The sequence below is a fragment of the Octopus sinensis genome, linkage group LG11 (assembly GCF_006345805.1).
Source record: "Octopus sinensis linkage group LG11, ASM634580v1, whole genome shotgun sequence".
In the NCBI taxonomy this organism is placed as follows: Eukaryota; Metazoa; Mollusca; class Cephalopoda; order Octopoda; family Octopodidae; genus Octopus; species Octopus sinensis.
The window spans coordinates 60,607,462-60,630,128 of NC_043007.1; the positions used below are offsets into that span (position 1 = coordinate 60,607,462).

At 36.5% G+C, this 22,667-nt stretch overlaps 1 protein-coding gene across 3 annotated transcripts in view; it reads left to right on the top strand.

The window, feature by feature from the left end:
- Nucleotides 1–1,382: 1,382 nt before the first annotated feature.
- Nucleotides 1,383–22,667, top strand: part of LOC115217129 (COP1-interactive protein 1) — a 59,362-nt gene continuing 38,077 nt past the window's right edge. For 2 of the 3 annotated variants that reach the window (XM_036507547.1, XM_029786736.2), the window contains exons 1-10: nt 1,383–1,567; nt 4,742–4,785; nt 9,080–9,165; nt 9,971–10,038; nt 10,455–10,522; nt 11,473–11,668; nt 12,856–12,930; nt 13,527–13,678; nt 17,058–17,096; nt 21,558–21,681. In XM_036507547.1, coding sequence (XP_036363440.1) covers nt 4,750–4,785; nt 9,080–9,165; nt 9,971–10,038; nt 10,455–10,522; nt 11,473–11,668; nt 12,856–12,930; nt 13,527–13,678; nt 17,058–17,096; nt 21,558–21,681 — 844 coding nt within the window. In that variant the 5' untranslated portion in view covers nt 1,383–1,567; nt 4,742–4,749. The remainder of the gene's footprint in view (nt 1,568–4,741; nt 4,786–9,079; nt 9,166–9,970; nt 10,039–10,454; nt 10,523–11,472; nt 11,669–12,855; nt 12,931–13,526; nt 13,679–17,057; nt 17,097–21,557; nt 21,682–22,667) is intronic. The other variant, XM_036507548.1, reaches the window with a different exon arrangement.

A 22,667-nucleotide genomic window follows, 5' to 3' on the forward strand; every position in this document is an offset into this window, starting at 1 on the left:
TTGTTGAAAAATTGAACTTTTACAAACAAATTTGGAAAGACTTCCTCCCGTCCCCCCACCCTCATTTTCTCGCAAATTATTATTTAAAAAAAAATTTTTTTTGCCAAAAACCCACGTTTTCGGAATCCGAGATTCCAGAAGATTGCCAAAAATCGGAATTTTGAAATTTTTGTCCCCCCACCCTTACTCCCACCAATTCTCCATTTTCTACTTTTTCCATAAACCTAACCCTAACCCTAAAACCCTAACCCTAAGTAGAAAAGTTTTTGGAATCATAATCTCGGTATTTTTCCACATTTTGAAAAAAAAAAATGGGGAAAAAAGTTGAAAATGTGGAATTTAGTTGGGGGGGGGGGTTCATTAAAAATGCCGATTTTTGCCAATTTATTTATTTTTTTTTTTTTTGCAGAATCGTATTCTCCGTAGCCGAAAACGGGGGTTTGTGAGGGGGGTACAAAAAGAAGTCTTGCCACAATTTTTTTTCAGAATTGTAATCTTCGTATTTTACTACGCATTTCGCAAAAAAAATTTCCGAAAAAACTGAGGGAAGGGGGATGAGGGGGTGGGGTCAAAATTTTGAAATTTTTTTTTCAGAATCAGATCCTCCATAACCAAAATCGTGGATTCCGTTAAAAAAAAAAATCAATATATAGGCGCAGGAGTGGCTGTGTGGTAAGTAGCTTGCTTACCAACCACATGGTTCCGGGTTCAGTCCCACTGCGTGGCATCTTGGGCAAGTGTCTTCTGCTATAGCTCCGGGCCGACCAATGCCTTGTGAGTGGATTTGGTAGACGGAAACTGAAAGAAGCCTGTCGTATATATGTATATATATATATATATATATATATATATATATATATATATGTGTGTGTTTGTGTGTGTGTGTGTGTGTGTGTGTGTGTGTGTGTGTGTGTGTATGTTTGTGTGTCTGTGTTTGTCCCCCTAGCATTGCTTGACAACCGATAAAGCACCTGTCAAGTCCTGGACTCGATTTAATTTACTGAAGCCCTAAAATTGCCTTGTGCCTAAATTTGAGACAATAATTATTAGGATACTATAAGGCGGTGGGTTGGCAAAATGTTTAGCGGCATTTCGTCCGTGTTTACATTTTGAGCTCAAATTCCTCCTGGATCGATGAAATAAGTACCAGTTGAGCATTCGTGTTGATGTAAACAATTTGCCCCTTCCCTCAAATTTGCTGGCCTGGCGCGCCTATAGTAACAAGGATTAAGGTATCGGGGGGAGGTGGGGGGTTTACGCTGTGTCAGTTCACACGGGATATAACTCGACTAAAGCCTATTCAAACCAACCGCTAGTATGTAAATATAAATCCCAGGATGCAACGAATGAGAAAATAAATACACGAAAACGAAAACGAGGCTTTTAACCGGCAAATTCAATTTCCAAAATTTACAAAATAAACGTCTGAAAGGCATCCAGATCTGCTATGGTTCTCTGATTGTTTTATTTACATTTCATTTAATGGAATTTATTTCATTCAACGTTTGTCCGTGAAAAGAAGGAAACAGTTAACATTTTTATTTTAAATTGTATGGTGTTGCCTCAGGTAATTATATAATTCTATTCAAATCTAACTGACAAGTTATTTTGTTTTGTTGTAAACGATATTTTGAATTGTTCATATTCAGGGTTGTTTGAAAGATCTAAACATCTTCAATTAAAAAGTAAACGAGTTTTACTAAAATAATAACTTTATTTTTGTCGTCGTTAACTTTTAGTGAATTTCAATTTCTTTTAAAGCCTACGAAAGAATTTTTGTCCTAAAAAATTTAATTTAATTTTTTTTCTACCTATTTGACCTCCACCTCTATAGTTCTGTGCACTTTTCCGTGAGATGAGTGAAACAGTAAAAAGTAACAAAACTTTCTTCGAAATCCCCTCCATAGCCATTCTTTTCGTCTCTTTGCTGGTTTCTTTGTATTCTTTTTTCACACTTTTGCTATTCTACAAAAACTTTTTCTATGCGATACGAAAATTAAATGTGCGGGCTTTAAGAATTCCGAAAATTTTCTTTCATACAACATAAAACATGAATTTACTGATAGAAAAACAAATCGACATAATTCAAATCAATTTAAATTCGATCTAGATTATGCAGTGAGCATTCCATATTGAATTTTCTGCAGGTGCACCGTCTGGCACACCTACGCAAGTGTGTTCTCTCGATTTTATTTCTTCGTAACTTTCAGAAAAATGGATATTTTTAAATGAAAGTTTTCAAATACGCTTCAGATGGTATAGATTCTCAACCCCCGGGAAAATTTTTTCATTATAAATTCCGATCGCAATCTACACCATCTAAAGCGTATTTGCAGAAAATTTCATTTAAGAGTATCCATTTTCTGAACGTTATGAGGAAACAAAGTTGGAAGGGGCGCGCTCGTGGGTACTTCTTAAATACAGAGATCCCTTAACGGTTCTACTTAAATAGAGGTCCCGACGCATCTACGTAACCCTTACGGCTGTATATTGTAAACACATCGTTACGTAAATGCATCGGGTGCTCTATGTAACTAGTGCCCGCTTTGTGTAGGTATACCCACCATCCTATGTCAGTCCTAATCAGTCTTGCAATTGCTTTTCATAATATCAAAAAGCTAGACCTCCAGCCTGAAGGTAACTACACTAAGGGCCGGATTTGGCATTCACTCGGATTCAGTCTCAATTGTCACAGAACTGCTATTACATAAATGGGTTTCAGTAGGTTCAGAAGTATTCACTTAAATTCAATGTCCCTTTTTTTTTAAATCTAAAAGGGACCAATAAATCAAAAGAAGGCTCAATAATTTTAAAAGAACTTTACCGGATTAAAATAAATTTTTTAAACAAGTGAAAAAAATTACAAATTATTCGATTGCTGTAAATATATTATCTGAATTTTTGGCGATCTTTCGTCTCTAGTAGACCTTTCCGTCGATTTCCGTAAAAAAATATTTTTTTTTTACATATGGGCTTGCGGGAACATTTGAAGTAATATGCATACATATACACATACACCGAGTAAAAAATTTCAGTTATCTCTTTCTTTCACACACTACTCGGTGTATGTGTATATGTATGTATATTACTTCAAAAGTTCCCGCAAGCCCATATGTAAAAAAAAAAATATTTTTTTACGGAAATCGACGGAAAGGTCTACTAGAGACGAAAGATCGTCGAATTTTTAAAATAAAGCTTTAGGCTTCTTTGAGTTAAAGGCCTCAACTCACCGCATGCATGGGGGTCCTTGGGCCATGGTCAATATTAGCCCATACATAAATCTGGCCCTGACTACACCCCCACTCTCTTCCATTGTTACCACGATTGCCTTTGAACTAGTTGACTCAACTACCTTCATATTCATCACTACCAAACTACACGTTAATCTACTTATTTTACCCATTTCTCCTTTCCTATCTTCCCTACTAGGTTTACAGCTTTAAGCATCCAGGTCCTCTCACTCCCAAATACTGCAAGGAGTTTTGTCCAACACTGTAATGATTCTACTGATCTACTGTGCTATGTCTTGCCATGACAAATCTCCCATTCAGCACATCTAATATGATTGAATCACTTGTAAACAACCACTTCTTACAATACATTAACCATTTAGTGTTTAAACTGGCTGTATCTGGCCCAAATATTCCAACCATTTTATGCTCAAACTGGCCAGAACCAGCATCTCACACCTACCCTGCAATGTCATTCTAAAAATAAACAATTGCATTTTTCAAATTTTGAAGTTACAAGATAATACCAGATTAATTTTTTAAAATGTGAATGAATAAGGATTACTGTTGACATATTAATCTGAACGCTAAAGGGTTAAATATCTCTCTTACAAACAGCTACAGAATCTTACTGTATCATTTTGCTTTGATTATTTTACTCTTTCTCCCTAGCAGTCACAGAGATGAAACTAAACTACTAACATACACAATGAACCAAAGAACCAGAGATAAATATATTACTCTATTGACAAACAAACTGTGTACACACAAACTCAAAGTTGTATATATCATATTTATTGTAACAACTCATGCTGGTGGCATATAAAAGCACCCACTATACTCTTGGAGTGGTTGGCATTAGCAAGGGCATCCAGCTGTAGAAACTTTGCCAGATCAGATTGGAGCCTGGTGCAGCCTTCTGGCTCACCAGTCCTCAGTCAAACCATCCATGCCAGCATAGAAAGTGGACGTTAAATGATGATGATGGTGATAAATATTATAATCAACTTAATAAATGATCATATAAATAATCAAGCAAATATTGTTCTTTGTTCTTTTCTCTGATACATCTTCACATTAAACTCCATCATTATAACTGTATCATAAAACTTCATTCTGTTTGATGATTTGCTGACATTTTTAGCCTGTTACATTTCTCCTGTACATTATTGCATTAAATTTTGTCTATATAACTGGTGACTGTCTTTACATTTGGTGACCTTTGACTAAAACACCACATGCCTTCATTAAACTTCATCCTCACGTTAAACTCTGTTATTACATGTTTTTCACTCCCATTAACAACCACCTTAAAGGTTTTACATCAAGTCAGATCCATAAGAGACCATCCCTTCTATTTACTCGCAGCTGCTTTCTATTGAGAACTTTGGCAAAAAATAATGTTTTCTTTACTTGAATGTATGAACTTTATGACCCTATTTAAATGTGATCACTAAATGTGTTTATATCAAAATGATAAATTTCCTTGTGAATTTTGTTTATTTCTGTAGAATACATAATGGATCTTAGCAAGAAAGATACATTAATCCAGTGGGTGAGTAGACTTTATGATTATGCTTATTTTAATATCTGTTATTGAAAAGATGCCATAGCAGTTAAAATGCTATACTCATGTTATCATCATCAGTTAATGTCCATAACCCATGCTAGCATGGAAAGCGGACGTTAAATGATGATGATGATGATGATTCCATGTTGGCATGGGTTGACAAGTTCCAATAGTCCAAGGACTGCATCCTGCTCCAGTGTTTGTTTTGGCATGGTTTATATGGCTGGATGCCCTTCCTAACACCAACCACTTTACAGCATATACTGGATGTTTTTTTTTTTTTTTATCTTTTTGTGCCACCAGCACTAGTGAGGTGCTGCAGCTTGCAGGGCAGATCGGTTTTGTTGGATGAGTTATTTTATAGCAGGATGCCTCTTCTGTTAACTTCTCAACTGTGAAGAAACCAAACCAGTTGTAAATCTAACAAGCTGGACAATCATGGCCATACATGTTTTACATGAATACCTGGAAATGAACAACCCTGCTTACATGACAATGGTGCTTGTTTATAGTTAGCACAAGCTGTCAAGACAAGGAGACATGACATACACACACATGCTAAGCTTCTTTCAGTCTCCACCTAGCAAATCCACTCACAAGGCTTTGGTCAGCCTGGGGCTATGGTGGAAAGCTTTTACCCAAGGTGCTGTGCAGTTCACAGTCAGTGAACATTAAATAGATGCAACTTGACTTTCTCTTCATACACAAAAACATGGAGATTGTCTTGACATGTTTCATGGTTTGTTGACAGCTTATTCCTCTGCTCACAAAGAGGTCTTATCACAAATAGCTTTTTTAAATTAAACACAAATTATAACTTAGTTGTAAGGATTTAATTTTCATACTAAATAATTAATATTTACACACAACATTGCATGGTTTAGAAAACCTAAGATACAATTAAAGTATTTAAACTGCAGTTTTTAAGCTGTTATTCTTTTCATACACATCAAAATGTAGGCATGTGTTCCAATGGATTTCACAGTTTGTTTACAATTCATCAGAGAAGTATTCACCTCATTTCTTTTCTGACAAAGGGATCTTTTCACAAATAGCTATTTAAATTAAGCATACCATTTTTATGCTCATGATATGTTATAGACATTCTTGCAAAGCTAGTTTTTTTTTTACAATTACATATCTGTTTTGGTATCTAGCCCTAAAAACTATGCCAAAACAAACACTGAAGCCTGGTGCAGATTTCTGCCTAGCCAGCTCCTGTCAGACTATCCATGTGTGACACCTTGAGTGAGTGCCTTCTACTATAGCTTCAGGCCAATGAAATCCTTTTGAGTGGATTTGGTTGACAGAAACTAAAGGAGGCCTGTCATGTGTGTGTGTGTGTGTATATATCATCATCATCATCATCGTTTAACGTCCGTTTTCCATGCCAGCATGGGTTGGATGGTCCGACTGGGTTCTGGGAAGCCAGGAGGCTGCGCCAGGCTCCAGTCTGATCTGGCAGTGTTTCTACAGCTGGATGCCCTTCCTAACGCCAACCACTTCATGAGTGTAGTGGGTGCTTTTTACATGCCACTGGCACAGGGGCTAGAGGAGGCTGGCAAACAGCTACAATTGGTTGGTGATTTTTATGTGTCACCAACACGGATGCCAGTCAGGTGGCGCTGGCATCAGCCACATTCGGATGGTGCTTTTTACGTGCCACCGGTACAGGTATCTTAACTCTAATTTCCATTTGATTTTTATTTTCATGTTGGTGTTGACGTACTTGACTCTATATATATATATATATATATATATATATATATATATATATATATATGTGTGTGTGTGTGTGTGTGTGTGTCTTTTTATCACTACCACTACTGCTTGGTGTATTTACATCCCTGTAACTTAATGGTTCAGAAAAATAGATTGATAGAATAAGTTCTGGGCTTTATAAAAATAAGTATTGAGGCGATACATTCGACTAAAAATTCTTCAAAGTGCTTCAGGTAAATGGCCCTGCTCAATATGTAGAAAAGGTGTAGGTAGAAACTCCATAAGATGCACCCAGTGTAAGCTTTGGACACATAAAAGGTGCAGCAAAATCAGAGGAAGGTTAAGAGGGGAAACTAGCTTTTGTATGTGGAAGATGCACAGGTACAATAAATGCTGAAAATGTGCAGAAAATTGACTCCATCAACTGCCAGCAGGGCAAACTAGAGGTAGTAGATAGCTTCCGTTATCTAGGTGACCAAGTTAGTAGTGGAAGTAGATGCTCTAAGAGTGTAGCTGTAAGAATAAGATTAGGCTGGGCAAATTTCAGAGAGCTCCTAAACCTGCTGGCAACAAAGGGCCTCTCTTTCAGAGTGAAAGACAAATTATTTGATGTCTGTGTACAATCAGCTATACTGCTTGGCAGTGAAACATGGGCTGACAACCAAGGACATGCGTAGGCTTGAAAGAAATGAAGCTGGTATGCTTTGCTGGATGTGCAAAGTCAGTGTGCATGTTTGACATAGCATAAGCATCTTGAGAGAAAAGTTAGACATAAGAGGCATCAGATGTGATGTGCAAGAGAGATGACTGGTCATGTGATGCGTATGGACGAGGTCAGCTGTGTAAAGAAGTGTCTATCTCTATGGAGGGAACCTGTGGTAGAGGTAGACCCAGGAAGACCTGGAACGAGGTGGTGAAGCACTATCTTCAAACTTTGAGCTTCACAGAGGCAATGACTAATGACCAAGACTTTTGGTAAGGTGCTGTACTTGAGAGGACCCGTCAAGCCAAATGTACCCGTGCTGGTAGCATGTAAAGAACACCTTCCAAGCGTTGGGCCTCATGGAGGCAAAGTGGTCGGGTTCCTTTCAAGTGGTAGGTTTCACAGAGGCAAAGTGGCTGAGTTCCTTTCAAGCGGTGGGCCTCACGGAGGCAAAGTGGCTGAGTTCCTTTCGAGTGTTGGGTCTTATGGAGGCAGTGACAGAGACCTTTGGCATTGCATTGTGCATGAGAAAACCCTTCAAGCCAAGCAAAATCAGTCAAGGCAAATACCGGTGTCGCACAAATTGGCACACATGCTGGTGGCATGTAAAACCACCCCGGTGTCATGTAAATTGGCACTCGTGCTGGTGGCATGTAAAAGCACCCTGGTGTCACACAAATGGCACTGTACTGGTGGCATGTAAAAGCACCCATTACACTCTTGGAGTGGTTGGCATTAGGAAGGGCATCCAACCATAGAAAACCATGCCAAATATAGACTGCAGCTTTCCAGCATGCCAACCCAGTGAAATGATGATGATGATGAATATGTCTCCTTAAATGACACTAGCTTACTAGGAGATCTCCTTGGATTGGATATTAAATCTCTAAATTATACTGTCATTTGTCTTACACGATTTTGAGGTATTGCAGAGTTTAGATATATTCATCATCATCATCATCATCATTTAGCGTCCGTTTTCCATGCTAGCATGGGTTGGACAGTTCAACTGGGGTCTGTGAAGCTGGAAGGCTTCATCAGGCCCAGTCAGATCTGGCAGTGTTTCTACGGCTGGATGCCCTTCCTAACGCCAACCACTCCGTGAGTGTAGTGGGTACTTTTTACGTGCCACCCGCACAGGTGCCAGACAGGTGCCGCACGGGGGCCAGGCGAGGCTGGCAACGGACACGAACAGATGGTGCTTTTACATGCCACCAACACGGGGGCCAGACAGAGTTGGCAAACGGCCACGAAACGGATGGTGCTTTTACGTGTCACCGGCACGGAGGCCAGGTGAGGCTGGCATCGGACACAAACGGATGGTGCTTTTACGTGCCACCGACACGGGGGGCCAGACAGAGCTGGCAAATGGACACGAACGGATGGTGCTTTTACGTGCCACCGACACGGGGGCCAGACAGAGCTGGCAAATGCCCACAAATGGATGGTGCTTTTACGTGTCACCTGCACGGGGGCCAGGCGAGGCTGGCAACGGACACGAACGGATGGTGCTTTTACGTGCCACCGACACGGAGGCTAGACGGGGCGGCGCCGGCAACGATCACGATCGGATGGTTCACTTAACCACAGCTGCAATTCCCACTGATGTTGATCGACCTCAATTTGGTTCTGCTTTCTGATATATGAATTGATTTGGTTTGATTTTGACTGTTCTCACTGGTCTTGCCGGGTTTTCTCACGCACAGCATACTTCCAAAGGTCTCGGTCTCTGGTCATTTCCTTGGTGAGACCTAAAGTTCGAAGGTCGTGCTTCACCACCTCGACCTCAATATTATTAAAAGAATTTAATCTCATGTACATCTTTAGAAATTAACTTTCACTCTTCCTTTCCAGCTGAACAAATTAAACCCTCACCTTGTCATAGAATCACTCTATGATTTGAGAGAAGGGGAGCAGTTTGTTGCTTTATTGAACAAGATGTAAGTACTTTTTATTAATATAGTTTTTCATTTGTTTATTTATATAAACAGATCTATCATCATACAAAAAAAAATATTTATAATAAATTGTATTTTTTAATATTTTTCCTTATGTTAAATTTAACTGCTTCATTATTACTAATTACTTAGCCATGAAACAAGAGTGGTACTTGTCAGGCAAACAAACTGAGGCAGAGTTATGTACCTTGCACAGAAATACTTGAAGCACTTTGTTCTTAAGCAGTCTAGCGTGCCTGTCTGTAATTAGATATTACAGAGGAGGAACAAGTTGCCACTAAGTCATTGTTGTATTTAAAAGTTATAGTATTATTGACTTGTAGCACTAAGTTCAACTCACCATGCAGAACTGGAGAAGGCTTTAGAAGGCTCTGGTTCTTATTACATGTTGTATATATAATCCTTTCTACTAAAGGCACAAGGCCTGAAATTTGGTGGGAGGAGGCCAGTCGATTAGAATGACCCCAGTACGCAACTGGTATTTAATTTGTTGACTCTAAAAGGATGAAAAGCAATGTTGACCTCAGCAGAATTTGAACTCAGAACGTAGCGATGGGCAAAATACTGCTAAGTATTTCGTAAAGCATGCTAACGCTTCTGACAGGTTGTATATATAATAGGTAATTCTGGTTCAACCATAGTACATTAAACATATATTTTTTCTTTCAGTCAGTTATTGCTTTCAGAAGATTTCAAAGTTGATGAAAATAAAGATAAGCTAACAGTGCTTTATTCTAAAATATAATCCATACTTGTTCTTATTTCTTTCTTTTTTTTATATATATAGAAAAGACCATTCTTATGATGCGAACACAAAGAAAGAACGTTTTGAAATTATACAAAAGTTTATTGAGGGTATGTTTTATGATATTATTACTTCATTGTTGTTCTAGTTTGTTTTCTTTGTATGCACATCAGTGAAGAAACTGAAGAAAAAGTGGTAAAAATGAACATAATGAGATTTAGCATTTAAACCAGCCATATCAGGCCAAATATTTTATGTTCAAACTGGCCAGATTTAGCCTCTTACACCTATCCTACAATGTAATTCTACAATGAACAATCACATCATCAAAATTTCAAAGCTACAAGATAATGCATGATTTATTCAAAATAATGTGAATAAATAAGCATTACAGTTGACAAAGTAATCTGAATGTTAAAAGGTTTGAATGCCTTTAGTTAATAATGTTAAATGGTAATCTTTTAATTCTTCCTTTACATTTTAACTCTTGCTAGCATAACTAAGAAATTATAAATCTTTTTCCTAGATAACTATCATCATAGTCTTATTGAACAAGTCAATTTGGACAGAGATAATGAACTGGATCTTGCCAAGGTAGGTTGTGTACAGATGTCATTTTTGTTCGTATTGTGTGTATGTATGTTTTTTGTCCAAATGTGTGATTTAAAATGACAACTTTAATGTATTATTTTATTTGCTTAACAAGAACATTCCAACTGATAATTTTTTATCCTCAGGAATTGTCTTTGTAGTTTATTCAAATAATGTCCCTTCTCAATTCCTCTCCATTATGGGTTTTTTGCCATCAACATTCAATATGTTTGTATATTCACCATGCTGGATTCCTTTTTGTTTCTTAATTATTGTCTCATATTGGTATGATTTGTTTTGAATTTGAATCAGTTCCCAATAAATGAAACCATATCATACTGTAAATATTGATTTTTATCCAATGATGAACATTTACTCCCCATGAGCCAAGAAAGGATGAATGTGGCTGGGTGTGAGGAATAATTGAAATGAATGTGGAAGAAAAGGTCTGATGTTGGTGGAAGATGATATAGTGGGAAGGGCAAAATGAAGGAAACTGTCGCAGGGCCTACAAAGCTAACCCTTGTCTTAACCAGAAAAAAAAGAAATGACCTTAACCCTGTTGATACCGATCTGCCTGAGACTGCCTTTGGTTCTACAATACAAACTTCCTGTTCTGATGTGATCTAAATTCAAATCTTCCATCAAAATTTCATGCTAATTTACATTCCAAACACTATCTTAATAATGATGACAAAGTTATTTTACTTAAGTCTTCTTCATTTTCAAAATTAATTGTAACAAAAGCAATGGAAAAGTGTTAAAATGCTTTTATATTATATTTTGTTTACTTTCAATTTGACAATGATGATTTCGGTTTTCACCAATAGATTTTGAGGTATTCATCCCACTTTTCTTTGTTTTTTTTTTCTATCTTTCTATCTCTCTGTCTATTTATTTATTGAATGCTGTTAAATCAAAGTTGATTGTATTCTCTAATTGGTTTCTTTTAGATTGCTGTACTTATATTGGCAGTTGGGGTGGAAGGGGAAACCCGGGAAGTCTTCATGAATGCAGCTCTCTCATTGAATGAGCGGTCACAGTTAGAGATAATGGGCATCTTGAAAGAAATTTTGAATGTTGTTTCATCTGATCTTCATGTTGTTTCATCTGATCTTCATTTAGATAATATCCTAATAAATAAATCTTGTAAGTAATTATACCTTTCACATTTTTAGCTCAAGTTCTATAGTTTGTACAGTATCTTCCATCATAACAATTCTTAATCTAGACTTAGTCCATTCTTCTACTTTGATGGAATGGCCAGGAACTCAGAAAGGATTTCCATGACTACATGACAAGAAATAATAACGAAGATTTGTAAATATCTAATTTCCAACATATCTATCAGCTTCTTTAATTTTCTTTATTACAGATGCACATTTCTTAGTACAACACATAGAACATTGAATTTCATGTAAACTTCCTGTAGTTGCTGTTTCCTGCATATTCTGTCTATAATATTGTTGTTGGGACTGTAATAACTTTAATTCCCAAATAAGCTGATCCATCTGTACATTGTTAAAGTTTTCAGAGCCTCATAACTAACCTTTAGCTGTATTCTTAGTGTGTTACAATTGAGTTGTAGATATGCTGTTCACTTGTTTAACCCTTCAGTATTCAGCTCTGTTTTATCCTCAAACTGGCCAGCTCTGGCCTATCACACTTACCTTACAATATTATTCTAAAAATAAACAATCACATCACTAAAATCTCAAAGCTACAAGGTAATGTGTGATTAATTCAAAATTAATGTGAATAAATAAACATTACATTTGACAGAGAAATCTGAATGCTATTGGGTTAAACATGTATAAAAATGTTGAGAAGAAGATAATAAGGCTATATAGAAATAACACTGCCATTCACAATGTATTATTTCTTGTAAACTCATTGTAGTTCAAAATTTGGTGTCTAGACTGCATGTAATAGAAATTGATAAGTTACATACACTAGGAAGCTTCAGTGCACTCACTTTGCCTACTAGCAATAATATCCAACTCTCTCTTAAATCACATCGCATTTGCTTAAAGCCATCACATTCGATGATATAATTTTAGATTACACTACACCTAACTAAAAGACATTGATTATGGAATGCTTTTGCTCACAGATCAACTTGACCAGTTTTGATCTAGGGTTACAGTACTATCAAATGTGTAATTTTATGTTTGGATGGAATATATAAGGATAAAAGCATTCCTTGTGTTCTTGACCCATGTTATGCATACTTAAATCAGATCACTTTCAATTGAGACAGAAACTAATTATTGGTGATACAGATTTATATCACTATGTCATGATTTCTTGCTAATTGGCCAATTAAAATTTTCCAGTGGAAGCCTATGATTTAGAGAATTCTTCTGAAAATAGTTTTCAAGAGAATAAGTCTTCTGAAAAATCTCCATCAGGTTAGTTTACAATTTATTTTATAATTTTGTTATATATCAATGTGTGCTCTTAATAATAACAAAGTCAGTACAGGAAATAACGGTATTTCTGTAATCAGTGTGTCCTGCTAGTGATATTATAGTCGTCATTTAAAATCCACTTTTCCATACTTGTATGGGTCAGATAGAATTTGTTGAGATAGATTTTCTATGAATGAATGCCCCATCTGTTGCCAATCCTCGCCTGTTTCTAGGCAAGGTAATATTTTCCCATAGCTAAGCACAGTTTTCATGGAAGATTGGAAATAAGCAACCTCACTTGTATGATGATGATGCTCATTTATAACTATCAAGTGTTGTCTAAATAAGGGTACATATGCACATTGACACACTCAAACGTGCACTCACACATATGCACACTCACACACATACATACTTGTACACACTAACACACCCACACATATACACACAACAGGCTTCTTTCAGTTCCTTGCCTCTATATCTATTCACAAGGTTTCAGCTAGTCTAGGGTAGAAGACACCTCCTTAGGTTGTCATGTTTGTATATACACATACATGCATGTATACACATACATATAAAAATATTTTTATATTCAGCTTCTTTTGTAGAAGAGCTGCCCACTGACAAGCCTCCAAATACCAATTCCCTGAATGACATCCTCTCACCATTCCAGAGGATAAATGTGAATTATTCAACACCCTCAACACCACTTCACACATTAATTACATCATCAGGCTTCAATGGAAGGGTAAGTCTTCCTTAAGATTTGATTATTTTTATTTCGTCTTTTATTCTTTTATGTCCTTCATTATTTGCTCAGTAAAAATGTCTCTGTCATAAGTATTTGAGACAATCATTTGACTGTGACCATGCTGGGGCACTGCCTTGAAAGGTTTTAGTTGAACAAACCGACCCCAGATCTTATTTTTTTAAGCTTGGTACTTATTCTGTCAGTTTCTTTTGCTGAACTGTTTATGTCACAGGGACATAAACACCAATATCAGTTATCACATGGTGATGGGGAACTCACACACATACATAATGGGTTTCGTTCAGTTTCTGTTTACCAAATCCACTCACAACACACCTGCTATCTCTAGGTCAGTTGTGTGTAGATAAGTATCTTGTTAGAAGGCAAACCGCCCAAAGCCGCCCGTATTTACCTATTCATATTTAAATGAGAATATCAGAGCAAATCTCTTTAGTACATTCGTGAAAACACGTGATTATACTTCGTAAACAGTTAATCTACAGTTTTGTACAACGATCGAAGTGTAATTTTAATTCCCTGAATTTTGGGAGATTTTTTTCCTCATTTTTTTCGGCATCGATTTTTCTTCAACTTTGAAGATGGATAGGAGTTTCATGTTATCAAGCATTGATTCCGAATTGGAAAATTTGTGAAGCAAATACTGGGTACTGTTGTGGATTTAGTTTTTATACAGGGAAACTAATGTTAGTCAGCATGGCTTAGGGTATGATGTGGTCTGGAAGTTATTGTTTGAAGCGATCAAAGCAGAAACAAACTTACGCAGAATGTAAACAAACACAAAATGGGGGTTCAAATTTCGGAAAATTTGTGAAGCGAATACTGGGTACTGTGTGGATTTAGTTTTTATACAGGGAAAATAATGTTAGTCAGCATGGCCTAGGGAACGATGTGGTCTGGAATTTATCACTTCCATACCATAACCAGGGCCATATATTATTTTTTGACCGATTTCTTTAGTTCGGCCAAACTTGCGGTGGATTCCAGTATTTCACTTTATTCCACCTTTATGGTACACCTGTTGTGCATTAAATTCAACTGATGATATAGTGATGTGCACAATTCTTCTTTATCAAAATTTTGTTGCATACCCATTTGAATATTAGCTGATGATTCATTTTCTATGGTGATGTTTAAACAAAATTTTAATATTTTTACCTTTTGCTCAATTTACCTGTAATTAAAGTCACTTTGAGACAAAAGTTATGCAATAGAATTGATTAAGAACCCTTTCTTTAATTATGTTCCAAATATCACATTAATATGTTAAGTAAAAAAGTTACAGTTATTTAATGAAACAAGCCTAGATTCATGATTATTTCAGAATTTAATTGAAACTCATGAGGGGTGTATTTTGGTCAGAAATATAGTAACGAAAGGGTTAAGTACTATTGGGTTGATGGAGGAATAGAAACTAGAAATGTCAAACTGGATAAACTTAGTGCCTCTCTTATTAGTAATAGAACTAAACCAGTCGATGACTTGGAATGAATTGGACCATAAACTAAGCTTTAATTTTTTAACTAAGGTAAGAACATATTTATCTAGAATGTTTTTACTAAGTACACCAATGTCAGAGCTAGAAGGACAGATAAGTCCTAAGGATGGGTTATTAAAAAAATTTTGTTGATGATCTTTCAAAATAAAACGAGGTTGCTTAGGATCAAGTGCTTCTGTCTTCATCTGTAAGTTATACCTCTCATAATTTTCTTAGCCTCAAGGTTGGCTTTCCTGGGTACACTTTTATCGGTAATCCTATAGTTTTTTGGAATTTCTTTTTTAAGCAGTTCCAAATAATAGTCCTTCATTTTCAAGGCTGAAATCTCCACTTCTGAATTTTGCAAACCATCTTCTGCAAGTTCTTTCATTCAAGCATTCTTTTCCATAAACTAAATGTATGTTTCGAGTTGCTTCAGCTGCAGAGTTTCCTTTTTTGTACTCATAAAGCATTGTGTGCCTCAAATGCTCTTTGGATACTTCCATGTTAGAAAGGGTTTTAATCAAAGAAATTTTAATTCTATTATTCTGTAAAATAATATTTAATTAGTTTAAATGTACACAAATGCTTAAAAATGATTTTTTAATTCCATTAGACATTCTAAAATATTAAATTTCATTCAGTTATAAAAAAAAAAAGGTAAAATCGAACAGAACTTATGGGATGACCTGACATATATGTATGTGTATATGTATGTATGTGTATATGTATGTATATATGTATGTGTGTATATATATATATATATATATACATACATACATACATATGTAAAAGGTAGACTGTATGATGCATGTGTACGAACAGCCATGCTACATGACAGTGAAACATGGGCCGTGACTGCTGAGGACATGCGTAAGCTCGCAAGAAATAAAGCCACCATGCTCCGATGGATGTGTAATGTCAGTCTGCATACTCAACAATGTAAGTACCTTGCGAGAAAAGTTGGACCTAAGAAGCATCAGATGTGGTGTGGAAGAGAGACTACTGCACTGGTATGGTCATGTGGCGACAATGGATGAGGATAGCTGTGTGAAAAAGTGCCACACCCTAGTGGTTGAGGGAACCTGTGGAAGAGTTAGACCCAGGAAGACCTGGGATGAGGTGGTGAATCATGACCGAGACCTTTGGAAATATGCTGTGCTTGAGAAGACTCGGCAAGCAAAGTGAGACCATAACTTCGTGGCCTATGCCAGGGGTATAACCGGCCCACTTATGAGTACCTTTCCTTCATTGGATACTAACCTCTGCTTGCAAAGACCTGTTGAGGCAAGTGAAATCGAAATCAAATTCGATGAATGACATGCGTGCTAGTGGAGCGCTAAGAGCATGATCGTTACCAGAGCAGCTAACTGGCTTCCATGCCGGTGGCACATAAAAAGCACCATTCAAGCGTGCTCGTTACCAGCGTCGCATTACTGGCACTTGTGCCAGTGGTACGTGAAAAAAACATTAGAGCGAGGTCGTTGCCAATGCCGCTGGACTGGCTCCTGTGCACACATGTATGTATATGTATAAAAATTTGAAAGCTCCAAGATAATGTATGATTAATTCAAAATATTGTGAATGAATAAGTATAACATTGTTCAGAGTAATTTGAATGCTAAAGGGTTATATCAATGTTGTTGACATGATTATAAAGTGAACTTGTTTACCATTCAGCTATGGCTGTGCCTAGTAATGATTATTTTAAATGGCTTCTAGGGCCAAACAGAATGCACTTGTTTTAGTTTTAACGTAAGAACTTATATCAAGTTACTTGCCAACCACATACAATTTTCAGTATCTAAACCTATAATATAAATTTCTGCTACGGCATGTATTTCTGGTTGTAAGGTATGTTTTCTTTTAATTTTGTATTAGATTATACAGAGAGAACGCAATTTACGGAAAAAAACTGAGGTGACTAAATTGTTTCAATTTTGTGTTAGCTTGGTTTATGTGTTTATTTTGTCTGTTTTAGCGCATTATTTCTTGCTTTCATTTCAGCTTTGCTTTATTTTTTCCTTATTCATGCTTCATAGCTTGCTGTAGTATAAAGTTTCATTGTTGACCTTAGAATTTGTGTTAAATTGTTTGCAGTAGCCTTCATAGTTGCTTATGTATTCATATTTCCCTACTTGCTGTAGTATTTCTATTTTTTCTGCTTGATGTAGCTTCCATATTTGCCTATACATCCTTATTTTTTACCTGCTTGCTATTGCATTCATGTTTGCCTGCTTGCTGCCACATTCATGCTTGCCCACTTGCTGTAGCATTCACTCTTGCCCGTTTGCTATAATATTCATGTTTCATTGCTTTCACATGGATTTTAATTCCCAATGCTTTCTACATCAATTATATTCATAACTGTTGTTTATTTGTTTACTGCAGCATTTGTGTTAATCTGTTTCCTCTGTCACTTAATTTTGCTTGCTTGTTGTAGCATTCATTTTTGCATATTTACTGTACCATGTTTTCTCAGGTAGGCATGTTTTCTCGTTTTAGCATTCTTCACTTCTTGAGTGCTATACCATTCATATCCTCCTGCATGCTAACAAGTGTTTGTATCCAATTAATTGTAGCATTTATGTTGCTGAAGTGACATTAATATTTTGCCTGGTTATTGTTTTCTTAATAATATTTTCATTATCTGGCAATATGGAATTATGCAAGTGTTAAAGCTGCCATTAAGCCAAGATTGCAATATGGTTTTAATCACTAGTTAAGCTATTTCACTTCATTCCTCCTAAACTAAGTGATTAGGAAAATATGAACATCACAATATTCTATTTTGAGTTTAGTGGAAAGAAAATTTTATATATGGGCAGTTGAGAAGCAAAGAAAAAATAAAGAAAACAAATAGAGCAACTGACTATAAATTGCTAAGTTTTATCACTACTTTTTGTGTTCTGACCCCATTGAAGTTGACTTTTTTTCCATACATCCATGGTAAATAAAATAAATACTATTCATGTACTATTTATAAAATGGAAGAGGTGGGGTGCCAACTTAGGACATCATTATTTGTGGAGATCAAATTATAGTTAGAGCCCGTTATTTTATGTTGTGGATACTCTTGGAAAATGTATAACTGTCCCAAATTTCTATTCCAGTTTCAGATCCTTCTTTTTCTTCTTACAATCGTTGTTGTTCAAAACAAATTTAATCTAGTTAGGCTAGTTTGTAACCAATGCTATGCAAAGCTAAAGAGGTGAATATATTCTGTTATTCACACAGAAAGCCAGCAATTGCTATTGTAGGCAGAAGGATGAGGGGCTACTTTTTCTCTGAAGAGTAGCCAATCAGCCATAAAACACATCAGGGCAATTTCCTTATTTTTCTGTATACAAAAAGAATAAGGTGTATTCACATTTGTTAACTTACCACAGCATAGGGATTACAAATTGTAATCTAACTAAATGAAATTTTATTGTATATTTTCTCATATACTGTGGATAAAAATATTTTTGCTAGAATTTTTATTTTCTGATTTAGGCATAAGATTAGCAGTTTTGAAGGGAGGATATTAATTGACACCACTGAGCCCAGTATTTGACTGGTATCTTATTTTACCTTACCTCAAAAGGGTAGGATTTGAACTTGGAATATAAAGCTCAAAAACTGATGCTGCAAGGCATTCTGTTTGATATTCTAATAAGTCTGTTAATCCATCACTATTAAATGTTTCTATTTTAGTCATAAGGCCTGAAATCTGGAGCAAGATGGACTAGTTAATATCATGGACTCCCAGAACAAGACCAGCAATTTTAAGTGGTGGGGTTAGTCGCTATCATCAACCCCAGTACTAGACTGGTACTTATTTCATCAACCCTGAAAGGATTGAAAGGCAAAGTTGATCATGGCAGGATTTGAATTCAGAGTTATAAAAGAGCCTGAAGAAATACTGCAAAGTATTTTATCCAACGTTCTAGCAATTTTGCAAATTTGCTGTCCTTAGATAATTGTTTTATTGGCTTAGTCAAAAACTATGGACCCAATAATGATGATGATGATAATGTTTCAAATTTTGACACAAGGTCAGCAATTTTCATGGGAGGAGTAGTCAGTTACTTCAACTCCAGTATTTTTTTTGACTCCAAAAGGATGAAAGACAAAACTGGCCTCAATGATATTTGAACTCGGATTGTAATAAGCCAAGCGAAATGCCATTAAGCATTTTGTCCAGTGTGTTAACTGCTTTTCATCCCTCTGAGTTTAATCTGGTTTTTCATCCATTTAAGGATGATTAAAGGAAAACTAGAAACGTACAATAATCAATTCAATTTACTACAACCTTGATTTATCACCTCTTACAAGCCGCATGCATTGTGCCTAAATTAGAAATTATTTGCTTTTTTTTGTTGCTTCTTAGCATTATTGTTTACTGTTGCATGTTTATTTTTAATATTTTTGTTTATTATTCAATATCATTTTCTCAGATGTAAATGCTGATGTATGTAATGGCAATGTCAAAACCATTAACATTTTTCTTTTAGAAGACTTGATATGCTAGAGGGGTTTACTTATTTCAGTCATTTGACTGTGGCCATGCTGGGGCACCACCTTGAAAGGTTTTAGTCAAACAAATTGATTCCAGGGCTTGTTTTGAAACTTAGTACTTATTCCATTGGTCTCTTTTACCAAATTGCTAGGTTATGGAGACATAAACACACTAACACTGATTGTCAAAGGTGGTTGGGGACAGACAGACACACACAGATAAATATACAGCTGGCTTCTTTCAGTTTATGTCTACCAAATCCACTTACAAGATTTTGGTCAGCCCAAGGCTATAATAGAAGACATTTGCCCAAGGTACAATGCAATGGGATTGAACCTGGAACCATAGGGTTGAAAAGTAAGCTTCTTACCACAGAACCATACCTGCACCTGTGGTAAATTGTCCATCTTAACCTGCTGCCGTATCTACATAATTATGAAGTTATTGCCATTACCAAATATATTTATTGAGGAAGAATTGAAGGCACCAAGGAAAATCGAATTTAGATGTTTACTTCAAATGAGTGTGTGTTTGTGTGTGTGTGTATATATATATATATAGGTGCTCATGCTAAATTTGACAGTTTGCAAAAAAGGAAAAGAAAATAATACCCTATCTAAAAATAAAAGAATTTTTTTTTTAAATCGAAATATATCAACTAAATTATGGCTGGAAGATAACAGTTTACTCAGATGGCTCATGAACCTGGTACATGCATTCCTCATTTTGTTCCTGGTAAGATCTTCAAACATCCTTTATCTTGGCCACCAGCTCAGCCTTGGTGTTGCAGGCAAAACAGTTGGTGTATTTCTCAACCGCACTCCAGACATAGTAATCCATGAGATTAGAATCAAGGGAATTGGGAAGCTGGAAATTGGGGTTGGTGAAGTTGTAGAAATTCTCCAACCCCCACTTCTGACTCTTTCTGAAGGTATTGCAAGGAGCCAAATCTTGCTGCTTCACATATGACCTTCAAGCAGCATCCCTCTCCAGCCAGGATTTGACCACAGTCTCCAATTTCATGTAGGCCATCTGAATTGAGCCTAAGGCCATGGTCACTGATGTGTGGCAGCATGACAAAGTATTTTTCATCTGAGAAAACCCAGATCATTCCCAGTTCAATGGGATGCCTCAGCTTGTTCAAGCACTTTACTTTCATCAAGTGGTTCGCCTTGGCTGTTAGAATTTGTCCCTTATGCCTCCTGTATAAATGGAAGTGAAGGTCCTTGTTTAGGGCTAGCTTCATGTTGGGGACTCTCTTGCCAAAGCCTGGATTCTCTTGCTCAAATCTTCCATCACCTTGTCCAGCAGCTATTGGATGAATTCTAACCTGTAGATGCAGTCAGAAGATCTGCTATGCCTCTTCTTGCTTGCCATGGCTTTATAGACTCTGTTACAGCTGTCCATATCATGTCTTACAACGTTTACAGGTGTTCACAGAGCATTGTGAATCATCATGAGGTCAGCATTTTGACATACCATATGAATCATCATGACACAGGTAACTCTTTTCTGATATTCAAATGGTTTCCAGTCCTCCATGTCAGCTAACTTTTTAATCTTTATGCTCTCCAATGCTATTGACTTCACCAATACACTAAACTGTTTCTAAAAAAAAATCATCAAATTTAGCCCCAAAACCCTGTAAGTGCATGTATGTGTATAAAGTAAAAAAAATAAATATATTTCCAATTGATGAGAATTTACAACTTGAATAGCCTAGTGGCTTTGAAACATACATACACACATACATATATGTACAGTAACAAGGTTGTTAGGAAACCTAGTGAGTCAGTCAGTAAGGTATCTAGGTAGACTGGATCACAGCATACTCAAAAATTTTATTCTGTGTATTTATTTTAAACATTTTCAAATTTTAGGAAGAAATTGATAAGAAAAATATCCTTCTCCGGAAACTGGGCAGTGATTTGAATACTGAACGACATCTTCGGTCTGAAATAGAATATGATCTTGAAGAGAAGAACAAAACTATATCTTTGAAAGGTAATTTAATATATACCTCTCCTTTCTAGGTGTTTGATGTAGTTTAACCATAGATTATCCTGGATTAAACAAGCCTCTGACCAAAATTAGCAAGCTTTTGTGATCACTCCATATTTGTGTATATCCCTGATTACATACGTGCTCTTGATTGTAGTGTGTGGTTTGAAAGAAATTTGGCTGCTATTTCTAACAAGTTGGGTGATCACTAAGAGACTTCCTTATTGCTAGAATCTAGATATTTTACATGTAAAAGTGTAATTTGACAAGCTTTAGATATTCCATATGAACCCTTTCATTGGATATGAATACATTCATCTATACACAAAGTGTTCATTACTCTTCTTATCAGACATTATCATCATCATCATCATCATCATTTAGCGTCCGTTTTCCATGCTAGCATGGGTTGGACGGTTCTACTGGGGTCTGTGAAGCCAGAAGGCTTCATCAGGCCCAGTCAAATCTGGCAGTGTTTCTACGGCTGGATGCCCTTCCTAACGCCAACCACTCCGTGAGTGTAGTGGGTGCTTTTTACGTGCCACCCGCACTGGTGCCAGACAGAGCTGGCAAACGGCCACGAACGGATGGTGCTTTTTATGTGCCACCGGCACGAGGGCCAGGCGAGGCTATAAATAATATATACAAGCATATATATGCACTGTAAAGTGTGTCGTGTAACCAAAAGTCCAGACTCAGTAGTGCATTTCCTCGCTCTCCTCCTGTATCCAGTGCAGTTAGATGAGGGCCATCAAACTTCAGGATAAATTTCTATGAGAATATGAATCATGTAACAATATTACTAAAATACAGAATGCATATTTGATGTTTTAAGCTTTATAAAACATACACCTAATTTGCTTTCTCACCACTTCATTCCATGTCTTCCTGGGTCTACTTGTTCCACAGGTACCCTCCACAATTAGATATTAGCACTTCTTTAAGCAGCTGTCCTCATCCATCCACCCACATATATACATATTCTCTCA